This window comes from Haemaphysalis longicornis, unplaced genomic scaffold (assembly GCF_048455015.1).
Source record: "Haemaphysalis longicornis isolate Haplotype H1 unplaced genomic scaffold, Haemaphysalis longicornis Haplotype H1 scaffold_12, whole genome shotgun sequence".
In the NCBI taxonomy this organism is placed as follows: Eukaryota; Metazoa; Arthropoda; class Arachnida; order Ixodida; family Ixodidae; genus Haemaphysalis; species Haemaphysalis longicornis.
In genome coordinates, this window is record NW_027526225.1 from 9,159,458 (window position 1) to 9,185,253 (window position 25,796).

At 46.5% G+C, this 25,796-nt stretch overlaps 1 protein-coding gene across 3 annotated transcripts; it reads left to right on the forward strand.

Annotated features, from left to right (window-relative positions):
* Window positions 1-3: 3 nt before the first annotated feature.
* On the forward strand, window positions 4-25,325 carry LOC144162402 (zinc finger protein 711-like). Of its 3 annotated transcripts, XR_013320666.1 has the most exons (4): window positions 4-145; window positions 3,073-3,226; window positions 15,454-15,616; window positions 23,283-23,628. XR_013320666.1 is itself a non-coding variant. In XM_077692911.1 (3 exons), exons 1-3 carry the CDS (start codon window positions 15,302-15,304, stop codon window positions 23,791-23,793), a joined length of 756 nt encoding a protein of 251 aa, XP_077549037.1. In that variant the 5' UTR covers window positions 3,838-15,301; the 3' UTR covers window positions 23,794-25,325. The 3 variants fall into 3 exon arrangements, 1 of the variants encoding a protein (XP_077549037.1); XR_013320667.1 differs by lacking the exons at window positions 4-145; window positions 3,073-3,226 and adding an exon at window positions 3,837-12,472; XM_077692911.1 differs by lacking the exons at window positions 4-145; window positions 3,073-3,226 and adding an exon at window positions 3,838-15,383 and having other exon boundaries at window positions 23,283-25,325.
* The last annotated feature ends 471 nt before the right edge of the window (window positions 25,326-25,796 follow it).

Consider the following 25,796-nt stretch of genomic DNA (forward strand, 5'->3'; position numbering starts at 1 on the left):
GGAAATGGCGCTGAACATGAGTTTTGACAGCTAGGAAAGTGAACTCGGGTTACCAGTTACCAGCTGACGGTAACTGGTAACCCTTGGGTCGAGAGCAGTAAGGAGCGTCTTTAGGTGACCCGACACAGCCCGGCACAAAAGAGCTGTACGTGTGCACTTGCATCCCTCCCTGCGGGCCGTGTTCAAAATGCATACGAAAACGATGAAACGTGAAAACCAAAGTTTTCGTGCCATGACGATCAAGGACAAAGGTTTAGAAATAATGAGGCTGGGTGGATTTCCCTTCACATGAAAACGCATACGATTTGTTTTAACGTTTTTTGAAATTAGTCCTGTTGAAACCTGCATCCTCACGACCACGAGTGGACCATGTTCAAGAAGACTCGACGACGAAATTCGACCGTATCTGTGGTGGTCTTTACTATGTGAAGAGGGCACGAGTTGTGGTGGCAACGTCCGATGGTGAACCCGGCATTGAGCGCAATCCCCCGTTCTGGCCTTCATCGAGAGAAGCTGTGCTTGTTACGTGTTTCCGGTGCATTTTACGTGTTGCGTTTTCGCTGTGCTTAAAAATATACCTGTCATGTGAGGCAGACTGCCTTTAAAGACCCTGCAACGGGCTGGACAACTGTGTCTATAATTTCTATTTGTTTTTTTTTGCTGTGGCTTTGTGATAATCGTAGACTTTGCTTGTTCTGACAAAAGGTTGTTTGAGCATGACATTTGGTGTGAGCACATCTTGGTGGGGTGTGCACTTCTCCGGTCGTCCTGTCATTTCAGTTGCTTTCACGATGTTTGTGTATAGGTTTTCGTCACGAGAGCTTATGTGCCTTACATGTTTCTTTTTTTGGTGTTCATAATGCTGAAAAGTGCGCTGGTCTATTGATGCGTTCTGCTCTGAAGAGCTCTCCAATACGTGCAACAACTCTCTCGCTCTCTAAAACATTTTATTTTTGTTTTTGGAAATTGGTGATAGTCGAACAAGCTCGCTTGGTAACCCAAGCAATGGCGATGACAGGAGCGTTGTGTTCTTTAATAACGTTATACGTTTTATGTGTCTAAGCAGGCTTCACAGCGCTGTTATGGTTAGTGTTCTGTTTGATCAGACGACAATCATTAACGATAATCCTCCTGTGGTAGAGTGGGGTTTTGGATGAAGTCGATGCTTTGCGCGTAAAAACGACAAATCCCTGTTTGAAGCATCGGCCTAATCTTCAACACTGAGTGGTTCACTATTATGTCCAGGTTTCTCAAAAGGGCGTTTATTGTTTCTGTGTTCCAAGAAGGTTTTTTGGTGTTTTTTTTAGCATTCCTGGTAATGATTAAAAAAAAAAGTCTGGTTAGGCATTTAGCTTAGCAAGAGAAGGGTATTTTGCTGCATCGGGGTATTTCTTCCGAATTGATGCTTGGTTTTTAGGGGTCACTATGTTTTCTTCAAGTTGATTCGTTTTTAATTGTGTTGGTGCATTATTAGCCAGACGTGTGGTTTTTATGAATTGTTATACTTAGCCCCTGTTTATCTGCTAATTGCTCATTGTTTGTTTACTCACAATTTTCAGTTGGCTTCTGCAGAAAGATTCTAGGATCCCAATTTTTAGGCAACATAAAATTGTGCTTGGTGCTTATTTTTTGTAATTAATACTGTCATAATGTCCAATCTGCATTGATTTAGGCTCATTTCTTGAATAGGAAATCCGAGGTCAGGATAACTTTTTTATCGCTTATTTACGTCGGGTAGTGGAGAGATTGTGGGCTACTTAAGTCTAGCATGAAAATAAGGTGTAGAAGAGAGGTTGACGAACTTGCCGAGCCTAAAGCCCTACCGGTTATTAACAAGGTGATGTGTTCTGTACGCAGTCAAGGGTGTCAGTAAAGGGCACTGCACTGCTTTTCTTTTCTGGTACTTTTAAGGCCTCAGTCTGTTTCACCACAATGGAGAGATATACGTAAAAAGAATGATTTAGATTGGTGCAGAATAAAAAAGTTGTCAGATTTTAAACTTCAAGCTACAAGCAAATGGAGCGCTCCTTTTCTCAAAAATTGAATATCCACTGCTCATTTTTGCACTCTTCCTGATGATGGGATAAGGAGGGACCAGTGAGAACAGCAGAAAATGTGACCCTTAGTGGCTTTACCTGGGGCTGGCCCTGTCTGCTCTCTTTGATGGTGTTGTTACCACGGTTATTCCGCCTCAACTCAGAAGTGCGTAAAGAACGAATAGGACACGTCCACTGGCAAACATTACGAACTAAAACGCTCAGAGCGGTGCGTCCTGACACGCTGTGTGGAAAGAATGATCCAACAGCTAGTACGAGCTTGATGTGAGGCTGATATGCCTGCCGTTTATGTCTATTCGTATATTTTCTTTTTCGAATTTTGTGTTTATGCTTAATTCAAAGAAAAAATAAGAAGTGAAATTACATTGAGACTTGGGAGACCAAATAGTGTTTTCGTGTGGTGGCCACGCACTGTGTTGCCTCGGTGTCAAAGGAGTTGTGCTGCTGAGCATGGAGGCGTAGTTTTAACCCTGCCCGTGGGGGGCTGTTCTTCTAATGGAGGCAAAACATGAAAACGCCCGTGTGTGAGATTGCAGCTCACGTTAAAAATCTCCGTGTGGTTTAAATTAATTTGGAGCACTCCACTGTGGAGTGCGTCTCAATCCAGGTGTAGCTTTAATGTGTCAAACTCCCGAAATTTAAAAATTTGTTGTCATATCCGGAGCTCTCAGGAATGCAGCCAGCGCTGCATTAGCTTGTATTAGATGTTAAAACATGACTTCCTTGTTTCAGCAACGATCTTTATCGCTCTTTTTGCATCTGTATCTACGTTACTTGAAAAGTAGACGCTTTGAGAAGTACCTAGATGTTCGTTAAATTGAACGTTAAAATATTATTCCCAGTTTGAAAAATGTTCGCATAAACCTTGACCTTTCAGCTGTTATGCCTATTGTAGCTACAGTGGTATGCATCATGCAATTTGTGACAAAACGTACACTGCCCGTTATAGTGAAAATGTTTGGCGTGTCCGTTGCAGTAAAATGCCAGCACTGGTTTTCATTTTTCGCAATTCCAGAGAATGCAGAAGACCCGAGGGAACAGCAGCCTGAGATGTTCCCATGCCAGGTTCTTGGCGTCGCCTTTGTACCTCGAGAGCGCCATGACCAGTACAGCGAGAAGCCACCAGGCAAGTTTCAGTGCTCATAAAGTACCTATTCCAGCGATGTAAGGTGAGTTGCCGCGTTTGCTTGAATTTAGACCGGTGCTTTTTCTAAAAATCCTTCATAAAAGTCAGCGGTTGGCTGAGATTCGAGAATGCGGCTTGCCTGTAACCACTAGACACGTGAAGTTGCCATGAACACAAAATACGGTTTTTTTAAACACGCGTTTGGAAAGGTAAACAGTGTAATCCAGTAAGCTTAATGTCGCCATATTCACAGCTCTAGATTTTTTTCACATAAAGACACATACAAGCTGGGCACATAAAGGGGCCCTCAAGCCACATACCGTATTTTCTGGTGTACAAGTCGCAGTTTTTTTTTTCTGAAATTTTCGTTGGTTCGTCTCATCTACCGGTGCGACCTATATAATACCTATATGGAATTAATTTGGTACGCGGCAGCTGCACATGGTCTGCGCTCGAAAAGGTGCCTGTGCGCTGCGTGATGTCAGCGCACGTTAAGAGACACCGCTCTATGGTCTAAATCAGGGGTCTCAAACTCACATCAGTGAGCGGGCCGCAGTCACGAATTTTAGTCCCGCAAGGGCTGGGAGAGCGAAGAAGGTTGAAACGAAGGGAGGGGGGGGGGGGGGGGGGGGAGGAGGAGGAGGAGGTTAACAAAATGTCAGACAATGCTGCCATTCCTGAATGGAACTGGGTGTCAGGATTCCAGACATATGTCGATACCATTATCCAGAATGACTAAAATGTGGACGCCGATTCTGAAATATCAAATCCTTGTTCGTCGATTATGCTTCAACATGGTGACCGCATTGGGTGCCTCACAAAAAAGGCTTCAGGGCTGCTGTGTCTGTGTATCTTACTAAAATAAGCGTTATTGATAGTAATTGACGAGAAAATATTGCCAGTATCATTATTTATTCCTTTGAGAAGCTTTATTCCTTGAGAAGCTCAATGTAGCTGCTATTGTTCTAAACATGCTGGCTTGATGACTGACAACATTTGGCTGCGACTAGAGAAGAAATGTCCGCATGAACTTTTTGCGCGGAAACGATCCTCGCGGTCGATCGCAGGTGCTCATCAGTCATCCTCGACCGGAGAACTGACTTGTTCACCTTCAGCAAGGAAAACAGGTGTTCGCACAAGTAGGTGCTTCTGAATATGGCAATGATCCTTGCAACCTGTTGACAAAGCGCCGGGAAACTTGCATTGTCAAGAAACTTGTAGAAGTCTGGTACAGCCACGTCCTGAAATGTCTGCTTCAACGGAGTGTTAGCCTGCAGCTCAAGCAGTTCCATCTGTAACTCGGGCGCTACGTCATCCACCGGCACCGAAAACTGCAACGAAAAAGTACGGAATTCATCGGCGAGGCTGGTGATGCCTAGGAAGCGCCCTTCGAATTTTCTTTGGAAATCATGGAGGAGGTCAGTGAAGTTATCGCAGGATTCTTTATCCACGTTCTCCAGCGACTTCAGGGTTAGAAAATGATCAAACTTCTGAATTCTCATCTGTCTCTCCCAAAGGTGCAATTTGGATCGAAAGGCCTGAATGTCGTCATGCATTTTCGTGATCAGTTTGTTTTTTCCCTGAAGTTTAAGTTTGAGGCAGCTCAAATGATCAGTGATATCACTGAGGAACGCAAGGGAGTGAAGCCACTTTTCGTGTGACAGCTCAACAATGGCCCTGTTCTTGCTCTTCATGAAGGCGTCAACATCCTCTCGGATATCAAAAAATCGTTTCAGCACTCTTCCACGACTCAGCCATCGTACCTCTGTATGGTACAAAATTTCACCATATTCGCTGCCAACCGCTTCTAAAAGAGATACAAATTAACGGTGGTTAAGAGCTCCTGATCGGATCAAGTTCACTGCGCTGCGCACGATTTCCATGACACTTTTAATTTGCAGAGACTTGCCACACAGTGCTTCTTGGTGCAAAATGCAGTGAACCGCGGCAAATTGATTGGTGATTCCGAGTGCAACGAGTTTCATCCGCAATCGACCAACAAGCCCGCTCTTGCATCCCACCATTGATGGCGCACTGTCTGTAGCCAAACAAACCAATTTTTCACACGGTAGTCCAGCGTGTTCGACCACTCTTTCAAGAACAGAAAGAATAGCCGCCCCTGTGGTCGCTCTTTTCATTGGGATTAAGTCCAGGAGTTCCCCAGTGACGTTCATGTTTTTGTCTACACCCCTTACGAAAATAGCACATTGTGCGTTGTCTGTAATGTCAGTGCTTTCGTCAACTACAATAGAGAATGCTTAAAACTCGTGGCATCGGTTGATCAATCCTTTTTCAATGTCTCCACTGACCTCGTTAATTCTCTTGGCGACTGTGTTTGGAGAGAGGCTTATTTTCTCGAATGTCTTTTTCATGCTGGGACAGGTAGTATCAGCGACTCCGAGCAGGCACTGCTTAATGAACAGACCTTCAGTGAAGGGCTTGGAAGATTTGGCAATAAGCTCAGAACTTATGAAGCTTGCCCTTACTGTTTGGTCACTTGCTTTGGTCGCCTTTTTGAACAGGTTTGCTGCTTTCCCAACGCCGCCTTCAGTTGAGTCACGGTGTGCTCGCGAACGTTGCCAGTAAGAGCACCATCTCGTGATGACAAGACAAAAAGTGGCGTCGAACAGTTCACTCCTTCGGCACAGCCACAGTCTGGTGGCAGACTAGGCAACAACACCTTGTCTCTTGATTCCGTGAAGAAATAAGAAAGTTCCCATCGCTCCTGAAAGCACCTCTTCTCGTCTTCCACTTTGCATTTTGCAGACTGCTTGGACAACGACATTGTGGCTCGCTAGACTTCCACAACAGGAAGCTTCGCTGTTTGTAGATCGTGCAAAAAAAAAAAAGGTCAAAAAGACACCTGTCACATTTACGGAGGCGACAGTCACGGAGGAGCACAATTATGTGGTGCGCTCTATCATGATTGACTTAGGGTGCCGCTACCTTCCACAGCGCTGTCAACAGCTTGCGAATCGGATCCGGGATAGGCGCTTAGTTTGGCGTCTCATTTAGCGCATGCGCACAGATATGGGGCGTTTGATGTCTGGAAGTGTGCAGTTTCGAAGTGCAATGTGCAGTCTTTTCCTCAGCAGCGCAATGTCGCTCTCTCCCAGGCCCTAAATAACGCTGCGACATGCCCATAGACGCACGTGGGTGCATTTTGGAGCCCGAACCTAGAGTTCGACGTGTGGCTGCGCCCTTTTCGCCACCGCTGAAGCGCACTTAATACATCAAATGTTCAGTGCGGAAAAGTATACTAGGGAACAACTTTTTGTGGCAATGGAGAGACATCTAGGGAAGGAGGGGGGGCTAACTGCTTTGTGTTACTGCGCCAAAGTGGTTCCTGATAAATTGTTTTCGGTTTCAGTTTTTATATACGCATTCGCTACAGGTCATTTCTTCGCATAAGTTCCGGTGGCACCAATTAAAAACTGACACCGACCAAAAGTGTTTAACAGGTGTTAACAGGTCTGCAGGATTGTCTTTTCCAGGACAATACCTCCACTTGGTTGAGTCTGTCTTTTCGTTGATTTCTCTAACCCTGTTCGCGACGAATGGCTTCCACTTGATCGACACACTCTTTATCCAAGTCAAGGTGATCGTAGAGTCTGTCCATAACCTGTAGTCCATTTTGAATCTCGCAAGATCTTCGGCCACATATGTAAGAAGTCTTGCTCCAACCAATGCTGCTAAAAGCTCTAGTCGAGAGAGGGTTACTTTCTTGATCGGAGTTACGCGTGATTTTGAAATTAGCAAATGTTCTTGTCTTGGGTGATTTGTGACGATGTAGACAACATCTCCGTATGCTAATGGGCTTGCGTCACAAAAAACATGTGTCTCTAATTCTGCTGGTAGGGCGAAGGTTCCACCAACACACCTAGGAACGGTGACAATGTTGATTTTCAGTAATTGTCGCACCCATTCGTCCCATTCACATCGCAGATCTTGGGGTAAGTCTTCATCCCAAGCGATGTCGTGTGACCGAAGCTTCTGAAAGGGTATCCTTGCCGCTATGGTGAAAGGGCCAACAAATCCCAGTGGGTCAAAGACACGTGAAGCCATCTGCAAGACAAAGCGTTTTGTGTTTGCTCTTGATTTCAAGAAGTCCTGCAAACATTCATCTGCTACATATATCCTCTGCGAAGAGCACGGAGTCGGGCTTCTAGAGTAATCTGTGTCAGTGACTAAACATTTCTTCGAAGCATCGTCATATGACCCGGGATGCTGCAGAATCTAGCACAAACTGAAATCAGAGGGCCTTATCAGATACCCACTCTTCCAACGGCACCTTTTATCAGTTGTGAACTTCCTACCCTTTATACTTAAAAAAAATGCTTCCGCCGAGTGATCAGCTGTGTGTTGAAGTCGAAAACGAAAGGAAAGTGAACGCGTATCTTGTGCGTGTGATTACTAAAACGTTACTTCCTTGATTTCGCTGAGCATTTGTATATAACGATATGTGGGCGTCCCCCCTCCCCCATGTCTTGCAGAAATAGCCGTGCATTTCCCATCTAGTTGGCCTTGTGAGTCCTACCTTCCTCAAGTTTAGACGATCGTCCTTAGCATTTCAGAAGCTGCACTGGGTTTTTTCATTCCTGTATAAGCTATTTCATTTCTTCCGGACTTGCAGACCATTTATTTTTCCGTGATTTCATTAACTTTCCTTAGTTCTTGCTTGCAAAATACTTCACGATGCAGAGCCTTGTAATATACTTAACATTTTGGTGTGGCTTATATTCGCATAAAAGGCACAAGTTATTGTGAGGTGTTAGATAGTCACGCCCCCAAAACATATTTTTCTATGACATATATATTTGAAAGAAAGCCGCATTCGTTTTCAGTGCTGCAAAACGAAACCAACCTCTCACTCTGCTAATATCAGGTCTAAACGGGGCGACAACAGAATTCACTCGTGTCTGACCTATTCGGAGGTGACAGCGGTGATGTGCTGGTGCCGTCGCTGACACCCGTAACAGCAGCCTAGAAGTATCCCCATATAGCTAGCTCTTGTTGGCATTCGAGCGTTGTATACCAAGATGCAGCTGCTTTTGAAGTACCTTAAATATACTATTTGCTTACAGACGTCACCATAACAAGTTATTTAGGGCGCAGAAAGGCAAAAGGAAGAAAGAAAGAACCAAAACACTGCATGAGCCCCTATTAGCCACTCAGCGCTCCCCCCGTAAACACCACGAAGAAGCGGTGGCAGGCGGCTCAGCGATCGCGAAGCTCGAGGTGTATACCGAAAGAGCAGCATATACGCACTATGGCGCGAGGTCTAATCCCATTTGGATCGTGTTGGGCGCGTTGAAGGGCGAAATGATCATACCACTGCACTCTTGTCATTACATAAGTTTAGGTTGTCTTCCAGTCACCAAACGGAGCTGTCTTATGCTTTGGGGACTTTGACATACCACTCGGAACCTCCGCCTTGAGTTGTGCGACAGTACATTTGCTTAGCCAGCAAGCTGGCCAACCGAACTAAATGTGGAAACGACGGAGTCCCAGTTGCACCAGTCTAACTTGGGCATACACGTTGCAGATCACTTGCTTCGTTTGTTTTGACAGCTTTTGGTTCTCAAGCTTCCTGAAAATTGCAAGTGGCGAATGAAGTGGTGAGCCTACCGGAGGGCGAGAAAACTGCCGTCGAGAAGGACACCACGTTTCTTTTTATTCTGAAGAGAACCTGTGCAACGGCAGCAACGCCAGTGGCAAACGCCACAACCAAAAAACCCGCAAATCTAAAAATAACACTCTTTTTCACATATTTTGGCTAGTATTTTAGTGGCATTATAAATTCAAGGCTAAAAAAGTAAGAGCTAGATATTGCTGAATTGCTTAGGTTACACCGAGCGAATTATTTTTGTTGAACTACGTCTAGCTGCGAGCGGAACAGCATGGTTTGGCTCTGTATCCTATAGTACTGTATTTCATTCTGTTTAGGTGCTCTTTTGGTATGCAACCGCTAGTGAACAAAGCTCTCATTCTTCAAGTGCCTATGCCTAGTTTACATATTGTTTCCACGCATTGAGGGTCCTTGCAAATACAGCCTTTTTGTTGTACAGTGTGCAATGGGGGCAGTTATGGTGATTTTCAGCGTTGCGGTGAATCTGAATTTTTTGTACTTTTATATATATCTAAACTACCCGTATATTGCCGGGTCATTTTAGGTGCCTTCGAATTCATCTTCCTTCGAGTGCCAGAGAGAGAGAAGCTCTTTATGGAAGAATAAAATGAAGAGAGGTTTGCCGACAAGCGTTGGCTCACATGCTAGGAGATAAATGATAGTAGATTAGTAAGAAGTGTAGTAGAAACAAAGAGAAAAAAGAATAAGATGTGGCATCCTGCTTAGGGGCAATAACTTGAACTGTTCGCACTAAGGGGCCCATAATGGTGTAGTGACGCCAATATCGTCAAGGTAGTCAAATAATGTGTTCAGGACTTTCTGCTGAGGGGAGGGAGAGTGCCATGGTTCCAGTATCAAGCTTAGCGTAAAGTTGAGGCATTCCATCTTCTGCTGTAAACAGCACCTTGCGTTGGTGTAAGTGGAGCACTCTAGCAGGACATGTTCGGCGGTCTCTGGGGAACCACAGCTGTCGCATTATGGGCTTGAACTCTGGCTTATACGATGTATTTAGGAATGTGTGAACGCTGCATTGAGTCAGTCTATGGAACAATGTTTCCAGTCAGGTAGTCATTCTGGCAGAATCAAATATGCCAACCATGTATCGCATATCAAACGAAAACTGTCTTATGGTGTCGGCATACTAATTAAAGCTCGTGCATGTTTTAGTTTATCAACTTTAATATTGCTTTATTATGCTGCCTTCATTCACACTCACCTCACTTACTGTATTCCATCATGGGGTAATACCTATCATACTCATACTGCTCCTATTCAGCACATTCAAAATCAAGCGATATGAATAATTACATATTGTCCGTACAATAGCAATGCCGCTCAGCTACTCAAGGCTAATAGACTACTAACATTACGCACTATTTTCAAATACAGCCTTACTATCCTTATGTACCAAAGTTAATAAACTGATACCTTCGATCATATGCCACCCTGAAACACTGGTTAATAACAATTTCAGCCGGTCTGCCTGAAAAGATAACTTTTTACTGCCAAAAGTGACACTAATTATGGCAAACACACTGCTTATTTTGAAGCAATTTCAAACTGGAATAGTCCTCCTGGTGAAAATAAAACGCCCTGATTTATAAATTCCTTCAAAACTGCGCTTTCTTCCTTTCTTCGTGACATTTAGCACTCTGTAAACACTTTTGACTACTCTTTTCATTCTGTAATTCCCTTTCTTGTTTGTTTGTGCACTGCTCTACTTGTATTTTATTTTTGTCAAACTAGCTGCTCTGATCTTTTACAATTTCTGTATGTACTTACTCACAGGAGGTCCCCTTACAGCCTCGTGCTATGGGACCTCCTCCTGTATAGTCACCTATGTATGCCATTTATGAACGCAAAATCAACATTATTCTTATTCTATTCCTGTTCTTAATGGACCAAAGGAAATTGTGATGACCTTTCACCTTTACACATTGGACTCAGTTAAACAAAAGGGAAGTGGTTTGTCACTGGTCTATAAGTGACCACAGGGCAGTTTACACCAGGTACTGATGTGAAATGATCGTCACACAACCTGCATTTTACTGAGACATTTGACATCACAAAGCCTCGACGTCACCATTAGAAGTCATTACAGTAATCCCTCGTTATAACGAAGTCAGCGGGACGGTTGAAAATTTCGTTATAAGCGGTACTTCGATATAAGCGACCACTCGAGAAAAGCTAACGCAGTTGAGCTTTAATTGCGCCACAACTGTGAGGAATCAAAACACTATGTATTCAGTGTATTCAGAGCGAATACAATGTATTCAGAGCGAATGAGGAACTGAAGGCACTGACCACTTTATAGGGGCTGGTGTGGGTGTCACGGAACGCTTTGAGAGTTTCTTGTTGGAAAGCGCTGCAAATGCCATCGCTCGAGCTTGAGGTTGTATTTGTTTAGCTCAAAAAACGATTAATCGCTCATTGTGGGTACACAGCGCAGTCATGAGAGTGGCCTGTTTTGCACCAGGGGCTTTGCATGATCACTGGGCAATTTTCTCCTGAGGCGTGCAGCCGTGAAGTTTGCGACACAAGAGTTTTTCGGCGTCCCGTTGTCGACGACATTGCGATTTCTACGGTTGGAGGGTCGATGTTTGCGCACCGCCGCCTCCATGCCGTTGACCAATGTCTAGGGACAAAATTCAATCACCCTGCCACACAGTTGGACCGTTTGTCTAAAGTCGGATGGCGCGAATCGAGCATGACCAGCTCTAGTAACTCACTGGGGAGACACCAGCTTGCGTTGACCTGCCAAGTTGACAGCCTGACTCGCCACTGGGTCGCCGCCTCTCGCCGCTAGTCGGCAATGCCTCCGCTCGTGGCTTCGCTCTAAGCGGGTCCAGCTCCGCGTGCACTTCGAGTAATGTGGACTAAAGTGCATGCGTTAGGATGGTACCAGAAAAAATTTCGAATAAAGCGATATTTCTAGTAAAGCGATTTCATTATAGCGAGGGATTACGGTATTTGCAAAAGGCGTCCCAAGGTAGCTTCTTTAATTTTTGTGCAGAGGCAGTGTTGCCAGCACTTGGTCCTGAAGTGTTTTCATTCCTTTTTTTCCATGCAACGTGCGCACGGCCGGCAACGATGTCGCCATTCATGAGAGGACGCACAGCGGCGAGAGGCTATTCACCTGCCCGCTCTGCCGGAAGGGCTTCGCTGAGGAAGGCGAACTATGGAGACACCAGCAGGCAGTGCACAGTGAAGAGAAGCCCCACGAGTGCGAGGTCTGCAGTCAACGCTTCAGCGGGGCCTTGGACCTGGCTCGACACAAGCAGCTCGTGCACATGCAAGGGGACGGTCTCTTTATTCGAGTGTCCACAATGTGGGAGCAGAAAAAGGCTATCACAAAGGCTATCTCAACACACACCTGCTCACTCACACAGGGGAGAGGCCGTACGCCTGCACCATGTGCAATGCGAGGTTTGCGCGACGTAGCAAGTTGAAGAGACGCATGATGGCAGTGCATCGCAGGCGGTAGCTACATTGCTGCCTGCACTGCAGGAAAGGGGCTTGATAGTGTGTACATACTGAGAGAGCACCTGCGTGTTGCTACACTTAGCAAGAGTACGTGTGCTGCAGGGGGAGCATTGAGTGAACTGAAGTCACAACTACAGCAATGGGGAAGAATTCCTTCAGCAGTGTTGTTTTGTACAGGTAATATTTGTACATGCTTGTCATATTTGTACACAATGTTGTTTTGTTTGTTTCTTTGAGCCCATGTCAGACTGTATGCTGTACTGCTGAAGGCAGCTGTATTCTTTGTACATCTTTGTCTTGTTTGTTTAAACACATTGTTTTGTTTGTTTTTGCCTATGTGTCAGTGTATGTACAGGTGCCGTCATAAGTAATTGGAACAAGGATTTGTGAATATCACAAAATATTTGTCTTATTGGCTTTATCACAGCCGTTATAGGTATATCAGAAGCTTTTGCTATTGGGGAAGACTTCTTTAAATGCACACTCATGGAGCCAGGCAGATTCTGGAAGAAGAAATTCCTGTAAATTTACGAGACCGTGTTCCAATTACTTTTTGACAGAACCTGTACCACTGCAAGGCAGCCTTTCAGACTGTCATTAGCAGGCATTGTATTCAAATGATATGAAATATGTCGTATTCCCCTTGCTGCTCATTATTTTATCATTTTCACTCTTTCCGCTTGCCATGACATGCAATATACGTCTGCTTTGACTCAATTCTCAAACTTCACCCAGAATAGTTGAATTCTCTAAATATTTACATTGCTATAAACTTCTGTCATGCAACTTGTGTAGCACAAGTCACGGCTGTTAACCTGCTTTTGTTTGCACTTGAGTTATGTGCTATTCCTTAAGGACCGCGCAACGCTTCTTTGGGTTACTTTTAGGGAAGTGCTGTCTTTGTGTCATGTGGATGACTAGCAAAAGGAATTTTTGAGATTGGTGTGGGAATAGTTTTTCAGTGTTTAAAAAAATTCAGTGCCTTTCCACTCTGTGAAGAATGATGACCGTCACAGCTGAGTGCATGAAAGAAACTGTTTCTGTGTAATTTGCGATTGAGCATACTTCCTAGCCAATTAGCTGAATGAAACTTCTAATGTCTCGAGCTTATTCTTGTGGACAAACTTTGGGCTGTCTGTTTCCCTCCCGCAGCTGATAGTGGTGTTGGCGTTGGCAGTGTCGAGCAAAGCTCCTTCATCGGAATGGGAACTTGGGGCGCAGGGGTTGGGCATACACAGCTTCACTCTAAAAAAGTGTTTTGAGGGACCCTTTAATGCGGTGCCTCGCAGTTCGTTTGAGAGCATTTTAATTATCAGAAGGTGCTTGTACCACTTCTGAATGAGTTATTGTGTGGATTCGGTGGTGCCGCCCTTTCGAGCAATTCGACCCAGCCACTGTCGAATTTTAATGGTGGTGCTCTTCAAATGTTGAGGTGCGTGCGGTCTTGACTGCACAGACTCGCCGATGGGTATGTGTCGTCTAAGACAATAAATAATACGTCATTTCGAAATGGTCATTTTAAGACATCTAAAGCTGTTTGAAGTGGGTGCGCAGCGGTGAGCGTAATGCCATGTTTGTTTGCCTCAGCCCTGGTGGACGTTTCTTACATAATGAAGCATACAGCTTTTATGTCCATGGCTAAGGTTTTGTGCTGCTCAGCCCAAGGACGCGGTTTGTTTCTCAGCTGCGGCGGCATCTTCTCTAATGAAGGTGAAAAGCGAAAACACCAGTGTGTTCAAAATTTCGGCGCTTGTTAAAGGAGCCCTCCACTGCGGTGCGCCTCATTGCCTGTGCAGCATTGGTGCATTAAACCTCATAATCAGTCAATCAATCAATCAATCAGCTGTGATGTCCTGTAGCTTGCATGCGAGTCTGGTTATAACAATGTTGTACAGGACTGGCGATACTGGCCAGTTGAGGTTCACCTATACTGTTTGTGCATTCCAGGTCTGAGCTCAAATCTCCTGTTTTGAAGAGACATCTGGATGACATAAATCACTCACTAGAGCCTTCACTTCACGCAACTTCAGGAATGAAGATGAGCTTTGGTGGCTTGAGCCTTTTTTCTTTTCCCGTGAAAGGGGCTGTGTATTTTAAGTGTTTCGAGTGTCTTTCGTGTTTTTTGTGCATGTTACCTTACTTGCACAGAAAAGCTTTGCATGGGCACCTTATTTTGTCGTCTGCTAAAGTCACACGGTAGAATTGAGGTTTTAACGAAGCTCCTTCATGGATAAAACTGGCATTAAAAGTGCTGCTTAAAGTATTGGCCAAGTCTTCATCGCTGAGTGATTCATCATCAGAATGAAACAAGGCTATTGGGAAGTGCCTTCCTGGAATTTGTTAGGGCTATTTCTCAGCATTCTTGGTAGCATAAAAAATTTACTAATTTGAAACGAAAGGTATAAAAAAGTTCTTATTTATAAGATTAAATGAATGCTTTGGTTTTTAGACATGTTTTACTGCATTAAAGTAGACTTTCCAAATAAATGGTTGGTTGTTAACATTTACTAATATGAACATCTTAATTTAATTATCTGCATTTGCGCACTATGGGGCACAGGCTACACATTTATCCTGACATAGCATGTCAGGCTCTTTGCTGGACAAACCTCGTCAGTACCAATGAACTACATTCTCTGTCTTTCTACACATTTATAAGGCTACAATTACGAGTAGCATTGCCAAAACTCCGAGCATTGTGGAGGGGATGAAAGACGTAGAAATATGAAAACGGAAAGGGAATACCAAATCACCAAATAAAAGGGTGTGAGATATGCAAACTGGAAATCGCCAGAGGCATTAGTGTTTCCAGAATGAATGATTCCATCGTGTTAGACCTTCTTTCCTCTGGAATCGGTGCATCTTTCAGCTCTGATGCCAATTCTAGAAGCAGTCCTGTGCACACTCCGTTTGGTGAAATAACTATTTACATAATGCCAAAACGGAGCCCGGCCTGGCAGCGCGGCGCACACAGCTCTTCGTCGTCATCATCCTTGGTGGTGGGCCATGGCTCCACGGGGATTGTCCGCCACGTCCCGTGACAATATGATGCAGTGTCTGCAGAAATGTACACTTGCCAATATAGCGAGTATGTTGTTTGGAATGCCTGTCACAAAGAGAGGAGTTTGACGACTGGTTTCCATTTTTCACAATTTCAGAGATTTTAGGAGACCCCAGGGAACAGAGCGAGACATTCCTGTACCAGACACAAGGCCCGGTGTCATTCCGAGAGTGCCAAGACCAGCACACACAAAACGAGCACAGTGAAAAGCCACCCGGCAAGTTTCAGTGCTCATACTGTCCCTATTCAACTGATCATTGGTGAGTTATAAAGTATGTACCGCGACCTTCCATAAAGAAAAAGGAGGCAGGGCTATTTGGCACGCTTGGTGACAGTAAAACATGGTTAGATCCACAGGCAGTAAGGAGTCCACTTGCCGCTCTGTTGGCTAAGAGTGCTTACACGTCTGCCTGCTTGCTGTTCCAGTAGCAGATGGTCATCTGTAGATTGGGCCTCGTATGATATACAGAGTGTTTTCTCATTGTTTCAACTATAGGCAACATGCAAAACTGACCACGTATTCAATAAAACATTGGTCTCACTTATTTTGTCACAAAGCCAAGAACGATGCAAGGTCCCTTGAGTAAACGAGGTTGATGAGAGCGAACTTGTGCAAAGTGATAAACTAAGAGAATATGCCAGCATTGAAGGTGCAGTCCACAAAAGGACCTGCACAGGCGATTGTTGGCGATTGAAATGCAGCGGTTTTTGCCCTGGGAGATACTTTTCAGAACCCTCAGAATAGATCGAGAGCACTGGTGATAAAAGAAGAGCGTTCTGGTATGGCCCAAAACACATAGGTACACAAAACAGAAGGCATAGTTTGTGGCAATATGAAGAGTTTATCAAAAATGCACCATTTACTATACAAGGCAAACCTTCTGTTTAAATCGGTAAAAAAGGTTAGCTGTGTGTGTTGCCAAATGTATTGGTGCTGTACCTTATATCATGCACTTTGGCTCCAAGGCGATGAGGTGAGCTGGAACGCCAGTATATCTGACAGTGAACCTCGTATCCTGAAATTTCTCACTACCTGTAGTGTTCAGGTTTTTATAAATTGGGAGAGTTTTAGTTAGTAGCTCCCTCCACTTTCACTGTATAAACACATACTTCAAGCTCATCTGTTTTTTGTTATTCGAATTCCTGAAGTGTGCCTCAGTTGTATTGTACAGGGCAAATACATGCCGTAAAATTACCCGAGGTTGCACTTGTTAACTTTTTCTTAGTTAATTATGCACACATTTGTGCACGATTGCATAGAATGAAAGTTTCACTTTAGGCATGCATGTTTGTTTTTAGCCTTTTATCATAACTATGCATAGTAGGTAGCATTTCGGCTGGCGTACCCGCAAATTTTCCCGCCATTTTTTCGCGGGGCTACCATGGTTGCCAGACCAGGACTTCCCTCTGTTGATTAGCTCGCATCGTCCTTAAAGGCCGCGGATCTGTCAGCCCGCTATGGGTATACAAACTCCTCCGCGCTCACGCCGCGGGCTCGAGCCGACCTAGTTAAAAGTGGTGCACCGCTCTTCTGTTTTAGACACCCTTAGATTTGTCTGCTCTCGAGTGTTATCTTTTTAGTGTTAAGCATAGCGCATTGTACCCAGTTGAACAAAGCGACTTAAAAAGTGGTTTGACCACAGAGAAGTTGACTCGAGCAACTGATGCACTATTAGTGTTGTACAACCATCATTTTGCTGACATTTCACTGCAGAAACCTCCGGGGGACACTGCTCTTAAAACAATTTCTTTTAATTTTTAGGTAAACTCTGAAACTTGTTAGTCTTGCTGCTTTTTCTCTACTAATTTCAAATATGCCATTAGTTTTTGAGTAAGTGAATTAGTTCCCAAGATAGTGAGAGATTATTAACCATTTTTGGAGGGACAATAGACAAAACAGTCTTGGTCATAGCACTGTAATCTTTACATTTTCCAGTACTGTGAACACTAGTGAATGCAGTAAGAGAAGCGGTTTCTTGATGCACCGCTTCGAACTAATTTTACAGCCCATTAAACTTTGGTGGCACCAGTAGCAAGGAACCATTGACGACGACGAAGAAGAAGGAGCGGTTTCTTAGCGTTCTTCCATGCTCGTTGTTTTCGGCTATATTCGTAATTATCAGCTGGTTCATCCCTTCCAGTGCCTTTGATCCACGCTGCAACGCCTCTGGCCCCTCCACGGATTGTCGGCAAGCAACAGGATGACCCCTCGGGGACGTCCTCTGCGTCGGATCCCGCTCACCGGCTGCTAGGCCTAGCGCCTCAGTCGCAGTCCAATTGGCGGGTACGGCACCGCTCAGCTATGTCACACATGTCAGCGCAACTGGCGGCGACCCTCGCTGCTACAGATGCGTCTACGCACTCGACACTAGAGGATTTTCCACCAATGGAGGTAACGCCACCGTTCCCGCTACCTCCGGCTGAGCCCTCCAGTATATCGAAGCGTCCATGTGACCAGGGGGTACCCCAAGTCACTACTGGCGACTCAACTTCACCTGCGGCCAAGCGGGCGTGTTCCTCGGACACAGACCAGCCACTTCAGCGGTCGGAGGAGCGCAGTGCACCACCAGCAGCCGCTCCACCCCGTGCAGCGACCGCCGCTCCGCAGAGCTTTACAGCGGCAGCCAGCTCCTCTACGTACAAGGTCGCCATCAAACCTCGAGAGCGCTTTAACATCCTGTCTCTTCCAACGAAGTTACTACAACAGACCCTTGACAGCTGCCTAGAAACCTCTGGCTTTACTGGCTACGCCTACCATAGTCGCAGCAACACTATATCGGTGTGGGTGCCTTCTCTAGAGGCTGTCCAGCGGCTATGCTCCCTGCACCGAATTCCTCTTGCGGCTGAAAAGCAGCTTCCTGTACAAGTGTACTTGCTGTCGGGAAGTGACATCCGGCGATATGTCGTTTCTGGGGTAGACCCGGGAGAGGATCCCGAAGTCCTCCGTACCAGCCTCCGGTGTGCCACTCACCAGGTGCTTCTTGCCCGCTACATGGGCTCTGGCCGCACGTGCCTCGTTACTCTGCGTGGTCCGCTCGAGCCACCGGAACGACTTTTGTACAATGGCTGCGTACTTCGGCCCCGCCTGTTCAAGGCCGGAGTGGTGCACTGTTACCGATGCTTTCGTCAGGGGCACATGAGCACTTCGTGCCCCTCCGCGGCGTCAGAGCCACCGGCTACCTGTGAATCGGAACCACCAGCTACCCCGTCGGCCGCACTGCCAAAGGTCACGTTTCGATGCGGTCTGTGTCGTAGCGATGACCATGACATTACGGACAAGAAATGTCCTACGAAATGCAAAGCTGCGCTTGCTAAACGACGAGCGTGGCGACGCCGGTCTGAGCCCAAGGGAATCCACACGTCCAACCGCTTCGAGTGTTTGGCGGAGGATAACGAAGACGCTATGGAGGAAGTAACTGCAGAGCCTGCTGATTACACACAGCCCTCGTACCGTGATGTGCTCCGTCGCTCCAGCCGCCGACAGACTAAGCACAACAAAACTGGGAAGGCATCTCCAGTTACGGACGAGCTAGTGGAGGTGGACCAACAGTTGGCTGTGCTGCAAGCCGAGGTCACCAAGCTCAGCCAGCGCCGTGCTCGGCTAATTCGTCGGTCACAACGTCAGCAGCCAGAACAACCAAGCCATTCCAGTCAGCCCGGTCTCTCACAACCGAGCCTGCACCAGCAAAAGCCAGTCCCTTCCATCCGCACCCAGCAAGAGCTCCTTCAGTTTGTGGTGCAGCAGCTACAGAATTTGGTGTCTGTGTTAGCAGCCCAACTTCGCTAGACCTCTTATTACTATGCCTGACCCACAATATGTAGTACAGTGGAACTGCCGGGGGCTCACAACGAAGATGGGTGAGCTTCGTGAACGTCTCCGCCTAGGCAAACTTCGAGCTTGGGCGTTCCTGCTCCAAGAGACGAACGGATTACCTCGCCTCCCCAATTTTAGAGCCTATGCTACGCCTTCCATACCTGATGGGCGCTGTGGCTCCACCACGTCTCCACCAGGCAAAGCCGCAATTTATGTGCACACGGCGTATGCACAAACTCCAATTCCATTAGAAGCATGGTGTACGGCTTGGCAGGAAGTGGTTGCGGTAAAGGTGCAACTGCCCAAGTGTGCAATAATTCTTGTATCGTGTTATGTGCGGCCTCACAGCGGACGTGCACCACGGCTACGATTGGGCTGGCTAACATCTCTGCGCCGTTCGAACGCTGGCTGTCCCATACTTGTAACTGGCGACTTCAATGCGCCCCATTGCAATTGGGGATACCCTACCACAAGTGAACGTGGACGCATGTTACTTGAGCATTTCAACGATGCTCAATTCGCACTACTAAATGATATAGCAAGCCCTACGCGTCGATGCACTCATCCCCGGATGCCGCCCTACTCACCCGACTTAACCTGGTGGCTTGGGAGTGCAGTGGTATCTTGGCAGCGAGAGGCTGACTGCTGGGGTAGTGATCATCACCCTATCATGCTTGGCATTGCCCCGAACTCGACGCGTCGACTTCGGCGAAGCTGCACTCTAGTAAACTGGGATGAGTTCCGGTGCAACATCAATGCAACCATGACGGCCCCCAGCATAGACCCCACCACTGTGATTAAAGAAGCTCTGAGCAGTGCCAGTCGGAGGACGTGGGTAGAGGAGTCCCGGCCAAAGCCTGACCTCCGACTTTTGCAGCTGTGGGCCCAGCGCAAACAGGCTGAAGTGGCTGCCTCGCGAGATCCCTCGTGTGCGCCGGCTCGAATGCGTTTGCAACGCTTGACCGCTGCGGCCAGACGACATGAGAAGCGTCTTTCACGGCAACGATGGCTTAGCTGGTGCGAGTCACTCGGCCCTTCGTCCACCACATCGTCTATTTGGCGCACTTTTCGGGCAATGGAATCAGGCGGCCGCACTCCGGATGCAGCAGCCAGTGCGTGCCTGGCATCAGGCAAGAACCCGGACCAATTTGCCTTCGATGTGGTTCGCGCCTTGTACCCTGCATTTGACATCCTCCCGGCTAGCAACCAGTGCCCGTTTCCTCTACCGCGCCACGTCGGTGCCTCTCCGTCTGATGATGCAGTTCGTGGAATACAATCAGCTTTCACTATGGCAGAGTTCCTGGCTGCAATAGACCAGGCGAAACTTCGGTCATCTCCCGGCCCAGACGGCGTTGCGTACGAGGTTTATAAAAACCTCGACGATCCGGCCCTGAGCCGTCTTCTCGACTCCATCAATGAGGTGTGGCTCTCGGGCCAAATACCAGAGTCATGGCTCCGGGCAGATATCGTCGGTATACCGAAGCCAGGCAAACCACCCGAGCATCTCCCCAATTTGCGCCCAATCGCATTAATGTGCACCTTGTGGAAACTGTTGGAGCGAATGCTGGCTACGCGACTTCAGTGGTGGATGGACACTTACCAGTGGTACCACCCGGCACAGATTGGGTTCAGACCTCGTCTGGGGACAGAAGATGGACTTGAGCACTTATCATCAATGGTGCTACTTGGCGGCCGATCTCACAAAGTGCGGACGTTGCTTGCCATGGACATTCACAAGGCATATGACAACGTCAGCCACAGCGCTATCCTGGAAGTTCTCCAAAGCCTACTTGTCCCGGAAAAGGTCCGCTCTTTCATCCGGACCTTCTTGACTAAAAGATCATTTTCCGTACGGATTGGTGGAACTAGTTATGGCCATTTTACGGCCGTCCGTGGAGTGCCTCAGGGGTCGGTGATCTCACCCTTCCTCTTTAATGTAGTTATGCTGCCGCTTGCCTGGCATCTTGGCTCCATATCCGACCTACACCTTCTGGTGTACGCGGACGACATTACAGTATGGACTGTCCACCCAGACCTGTCTCGGCAAGCCGCCAGCCTGCAACAAGCTTTAACGGACACACAGAAATGGTGTGAATACGCTGGACTCTCGCTTTCAGCTGAAAAGACAGCCATTCTGTCCGTGGCCAATGCTTGGGGCCGTCGTAGACTGGAGATGTCACCGATCTCGCTGCAACTCTCCGGCCAGCCTGTGCGCACTGCCACCTCTCTTCGTGTGCTGGGACTGGAGATTTCATCATCAGGGTCAGCTGCCTTGTGGCTTCGATCTGCCCGCCAACAAGCAGGTCAAATGCTACACCTTATACGACGCATTTCACAAAAGTCTGGAGGCTCCTGCTTCAAAATGGCCCGACTCTTGGTGCGGTCAATACTTCAGCCGCGACTTGTCTATCAGGCTCAATTCCAGCATATGACCCTAGCGGAGTGGGCCCGACTTGAAGCAATTAATAGAGCTGCAATGCGGACGATCACCTGCCTCCCTCAAATAACGCCTATACCAGCTCTTCAGGCCGAAGCTCAACTTAACACCCTGGATGAGCTTGTACATCAACGCCGCTCCGCACGCCAGAGCAAACTAAATTTTGTTCCGGAGGCAGCGGCGTTGGCGATCTACATGGGCCGTTCTCTACCCACCTTACCAGCCCGCCCTGTAGCTAGGCCGCCCTGGCTGTACCATCAAGTGACCGACAACCGGCCTCTCATTCGACTCCACAGTCTGTCGATGGGAAACGCAGTAGAGCAATCCACGGGTGTGCCCTTACTAGCGACTGCGAACCTGCCCCAGGTTGTAGAGGCATTTGTGGATGCTGGGGCCCAAGACGGCGTTTTAACTACAGCGATCGTATGCCCCTCTCATCCAGAAGCAAACCAAAACTGTGCATATGAAACACTCCGCACCTGGCCTTCTATGCTGGCGGAGCTTACAGCCATCCGGGACGGACTGCAAGCTCTCCTACCGGCACTTCTTGAAGCTCCTGGAAGTTTTACGGCACACATTTACACGGACTCAACGGCGGCCATACGGGATTTGCGACGTGTAGCCTCCAACTCGTCTGTCTCAAGAGACATTCATGACCTGCTTGACACGTGGCCCTGCCCTCTCCGACTGTCACGGATACGACGTAATTCTATCACCGCTCATATTGCGGCGGATAGTTTCTGTCACGTTACGTCGGTTCCACGGCCCCTGCCCTTGCTGACAACTGACCCACATGACCAACTTGTCCAACTAAAGGAAGATCTGCGTCGCGCCACACGTGCTCTCATCCCACCGTGTGGAACAGACCTTCCCAGTGGGCTCGCTCGCTGGGAGGAGGTCCTGCTGCGTAGACTACGAGTTGGGGTGGCCCTCTCTCCTGCGGTAACCCGGGCGTGGCCACCGCGATACCATGCCCCGTTTTCCACGACCTGCCCCTTTTGTACGGCTCCTGCCGAAGAAGCCGACACCAACCACCTGCTATGGACGTGCCCTTCACTGAGTGCAGCGAGATCCCGGCATCTTCGCGGCACAGGCCTGCATCCGGGGAGACCCCCCGATCTTCAGCGATGGCTGTGGGGGCCCCACCACCGCTGTCTTCTGGACTTCATCCGGGAAACGGGTGCAAACTTGTACTTGTAGGAACTTATGCCAAAGGGCATACTGTCGCAATTAAAAAAAAAAAAAAAAAAAAAAAGAATGCCCATTTCAAACACCAAAGTTTAATGAGCTGTAAAATTAGTTCCACGCGGCCCATCAAGAAACCACTTCTCTTATTGCATTCACGAGTGTTCATAGTATTGGAAAATGTAAAGATTACGGTGCTATGACCAAGACTGTTTTGTCTATTGTTCCTCTAAAAATGGTTAATTATCTCTCATTATCTTGGGAACTAAATTGACCAACGGAAAAAATAATGGCATATTTGAAATTAGTGGGGGAAAAGCAGCAAGATGGACAAGTTTCACAGAGTTTACTTAAAAATTAAAAGAGATAGTTTTAAGAGCCATGTGCCAGCAACTGCTATAATATTTCGTGCAGACGCGGTGGCAGCAGCAGTTTGTCCCAAAGTGTTTTTTTTTTATTCCTTCTGTCCTTGCTGCCTACACCTGGCCAGCGGGAATATCGTTAAGCACGAGAGGACGCACACTGGTGAGTGGCCCTTCGTCTGCCAGCTGTGCCAGAAGGGCTTCAACAGTGAAAGCGCTCTGCGGAGACACCAGCGGGCACGGCACGACAAGGAGAAGCCCCACGAGTGCGAGGTGTGCGGCCTGTGCTTCGACGACGCAGTGAACCTGGATCAGCACCGACGAAACGTGCACAAGCGAGACAGTCTCTGGTTACCGTGTCCGCAGTGTGACAAGGTATTCGCTGCCAGATATTACCTGAAATGTCACCTGCGCACCCACACAGGGGAGAGGCCGTACTCTTGCACCACGTGCGGGGCGAGGTTCACTGGACTTCACAGCATGAAGAGACACAAGATGGTAGTGCACGATGGGCAGTATCCACACCACTGCCCACTGTGCGGGAAGGGCCAGTGGAGTGTGAAAAACCTGAGAGGTCACATGCACAAGCAGCACCCAGGGGAAGGTGAGGGCACTGCTGGGGAGGGGAACGATGAGTGAACTGATGTAGCAACTGCTGCAGAGGGGAAGAACACGTTCAGCAGTATAGTTTTTATCAAGATCATATTTGTACACCTTGTTTTATTTGTTGAAAAGTATTTTTTAATTTCTTTATTTGCGCCCATGTCAGAGTGTATGTTGTACTGCTGAAGGCTGCTGTGTTCTTTGTACAGCCTTGTCTTATTTGAAGTTATTTCTTAAAAACAGTCTTTTGTTTCCACCATGTCGCAATGTATGTTGTACTCCTGCAAGACATTGCCTTTGCACTATGCATTGTATTCAAATCTTATGAAAGATGTGCGTATTCCCATTGCTGCTTTTTATTGATTTATTTTAATGTTTTGATTCTTTCTGCTTTCTATGACATGCAATATATGTTTTATACTGTCAATTCTTTTTTTGGTTTACTTTTGAAATATTTTTATATTTCTCTGAATACTTTTGTTGCCTATAAACTTCCGCCACCCAGCTTGTGTAACTCGCATGCATTAGCCAGTTTTATTATGTACACTAGTAATTCTCTTTAACCACTCTGGTTTGCCCATGATGAGATGTCCTGTTATGCTTTGATGTTTGCTGGGATTCATGCAATTGTGTTTTATGGCCCTTTAATAAATTACCTGAATTATGTATTGAATAAATTCATCCATCTGTCACTGTAAATTGCCTTCAAAGTTTATTTAATGCAGTCTTCATTTGTCAGGATATTGAACAATGCTTAGTCATAATGGAAGTTTCTTGGCTGCCAAACATTCCAGGTAAGTCGGTACGATTCGAAGCATTAGAAAAACATTTAGAATTGGCCCTGATGTGTGCACCGCATATTTACAGACAGCTTCTCTGAGCGATGTGGAATTACATCAGTTTGTTAGGTTGTCCAAGTCAGAAATAGTGTCAGGAATGCTTTTGGCCGCAGTAAATGCCAATTATTTTCGAAACCTTGCATTGAAAAGAAATTCAGCTAGTATCAAACCTGAACCAGACATTTCCAGAATAGGAGCAACAAGAGCTCAGTTGAGCATAAATTTAGACAGATGGGTATAAGCAGATTATTTAGGATATGTGCTGATTAGTTTGTTCCCCATTACAAAATTTGCTAGCACATCTCAGCATGTATTTCTGTCTGCAAGTTGGTGATTGCTTTGTTAATTATCATTCCAAAATTTTCTGGAACTTATGAGCATGTATTTTTCTCTGCAAGTTGGTGATTGTTTGTTCACCATCAGTCCAAGATTTCTGGCCTTCTCAGTGAGCATTTTTGTCTGCAAATTGGCGATTGATTTGTAATTTGCTGTCACTTCTCAGCATGTATTTATCTCTGCAAGTTGATTGTTCACCATCAGTCCAAAATTTGCTGGCACTTCTCAGCATGTATTTTTGTCTGCAAGTTGGTGACTGTTTTTGTTCACCATCATCCCAAAATTTGCTGGAACTTCTTAGCATGCATTTATCTCTGTAAGTTGGTGATTGTTTGTAAACCATCAGTCCAAGATTTGCTGGCACTTCTCCGCGTGTATTTTTGTCTGCAAGTTAGTTATTGACTTGTCCACCATCATTACAATATTTGCTGGCACTTCTGAGCATGTATTTATCTCAGATAAATACATGCTGAGAAGTGCCAGCAAATCTTGGACTGATTGTCAACAATCACCAACTTGCAGAATTTGCGAGTTGGTGATTGTTCACCATCAGTCCAAGATTTGCTGGAACTTCTCAGCACGTATTTTTGTCTGCAAGTTTGTGATTGGTTTGTTCAACATCGTTACAAAATTATCTGGCACTTCTCTGCACTTCTCAGCGCGTATTTTGCTCTGCAAGTTGGTGATTGGTTTGTTCACCAACATTCCAAAACTTGCTGGCACGTCTCAGCATGTACTTCTGTCCACAAATTCGATGTTTTCAGCACGTATCATAAGAACCCTTGCAGCAGCTTTATTGGTGCATGTAGGCTTAATGAGAGCAGATTATACAAATAATTTATATGAATTCATCTTTTCGGGGAA

What these genes read in the sequence shown, in the direction of transcription:
- LOC144162402 (XM_077692911.1), top strand. Translation starts at nt 15,302, where the DNA reads ATGGCTCCACGGGGATTGTCCGCCACGTCCCGTGACAATATGATGCAG. An exon ending in TACACTTGCCAATATAGCGA is followed by an intron (nt 15,384 to 15,453) that starts GTATGTTGTTTG and finishes TCACAATTTCAG; the next exon opens with AGATTTTAGGAGACCCCAGG. An exon ending in CCCTATTCAACTGATCATTG is followed by an intron (nt 15,617 to 23,282) that starts GTGAGTTATAAA and finishes ACACCTGGCCAG; the next exon opens with CGGGAATATCGTTAAGCACG.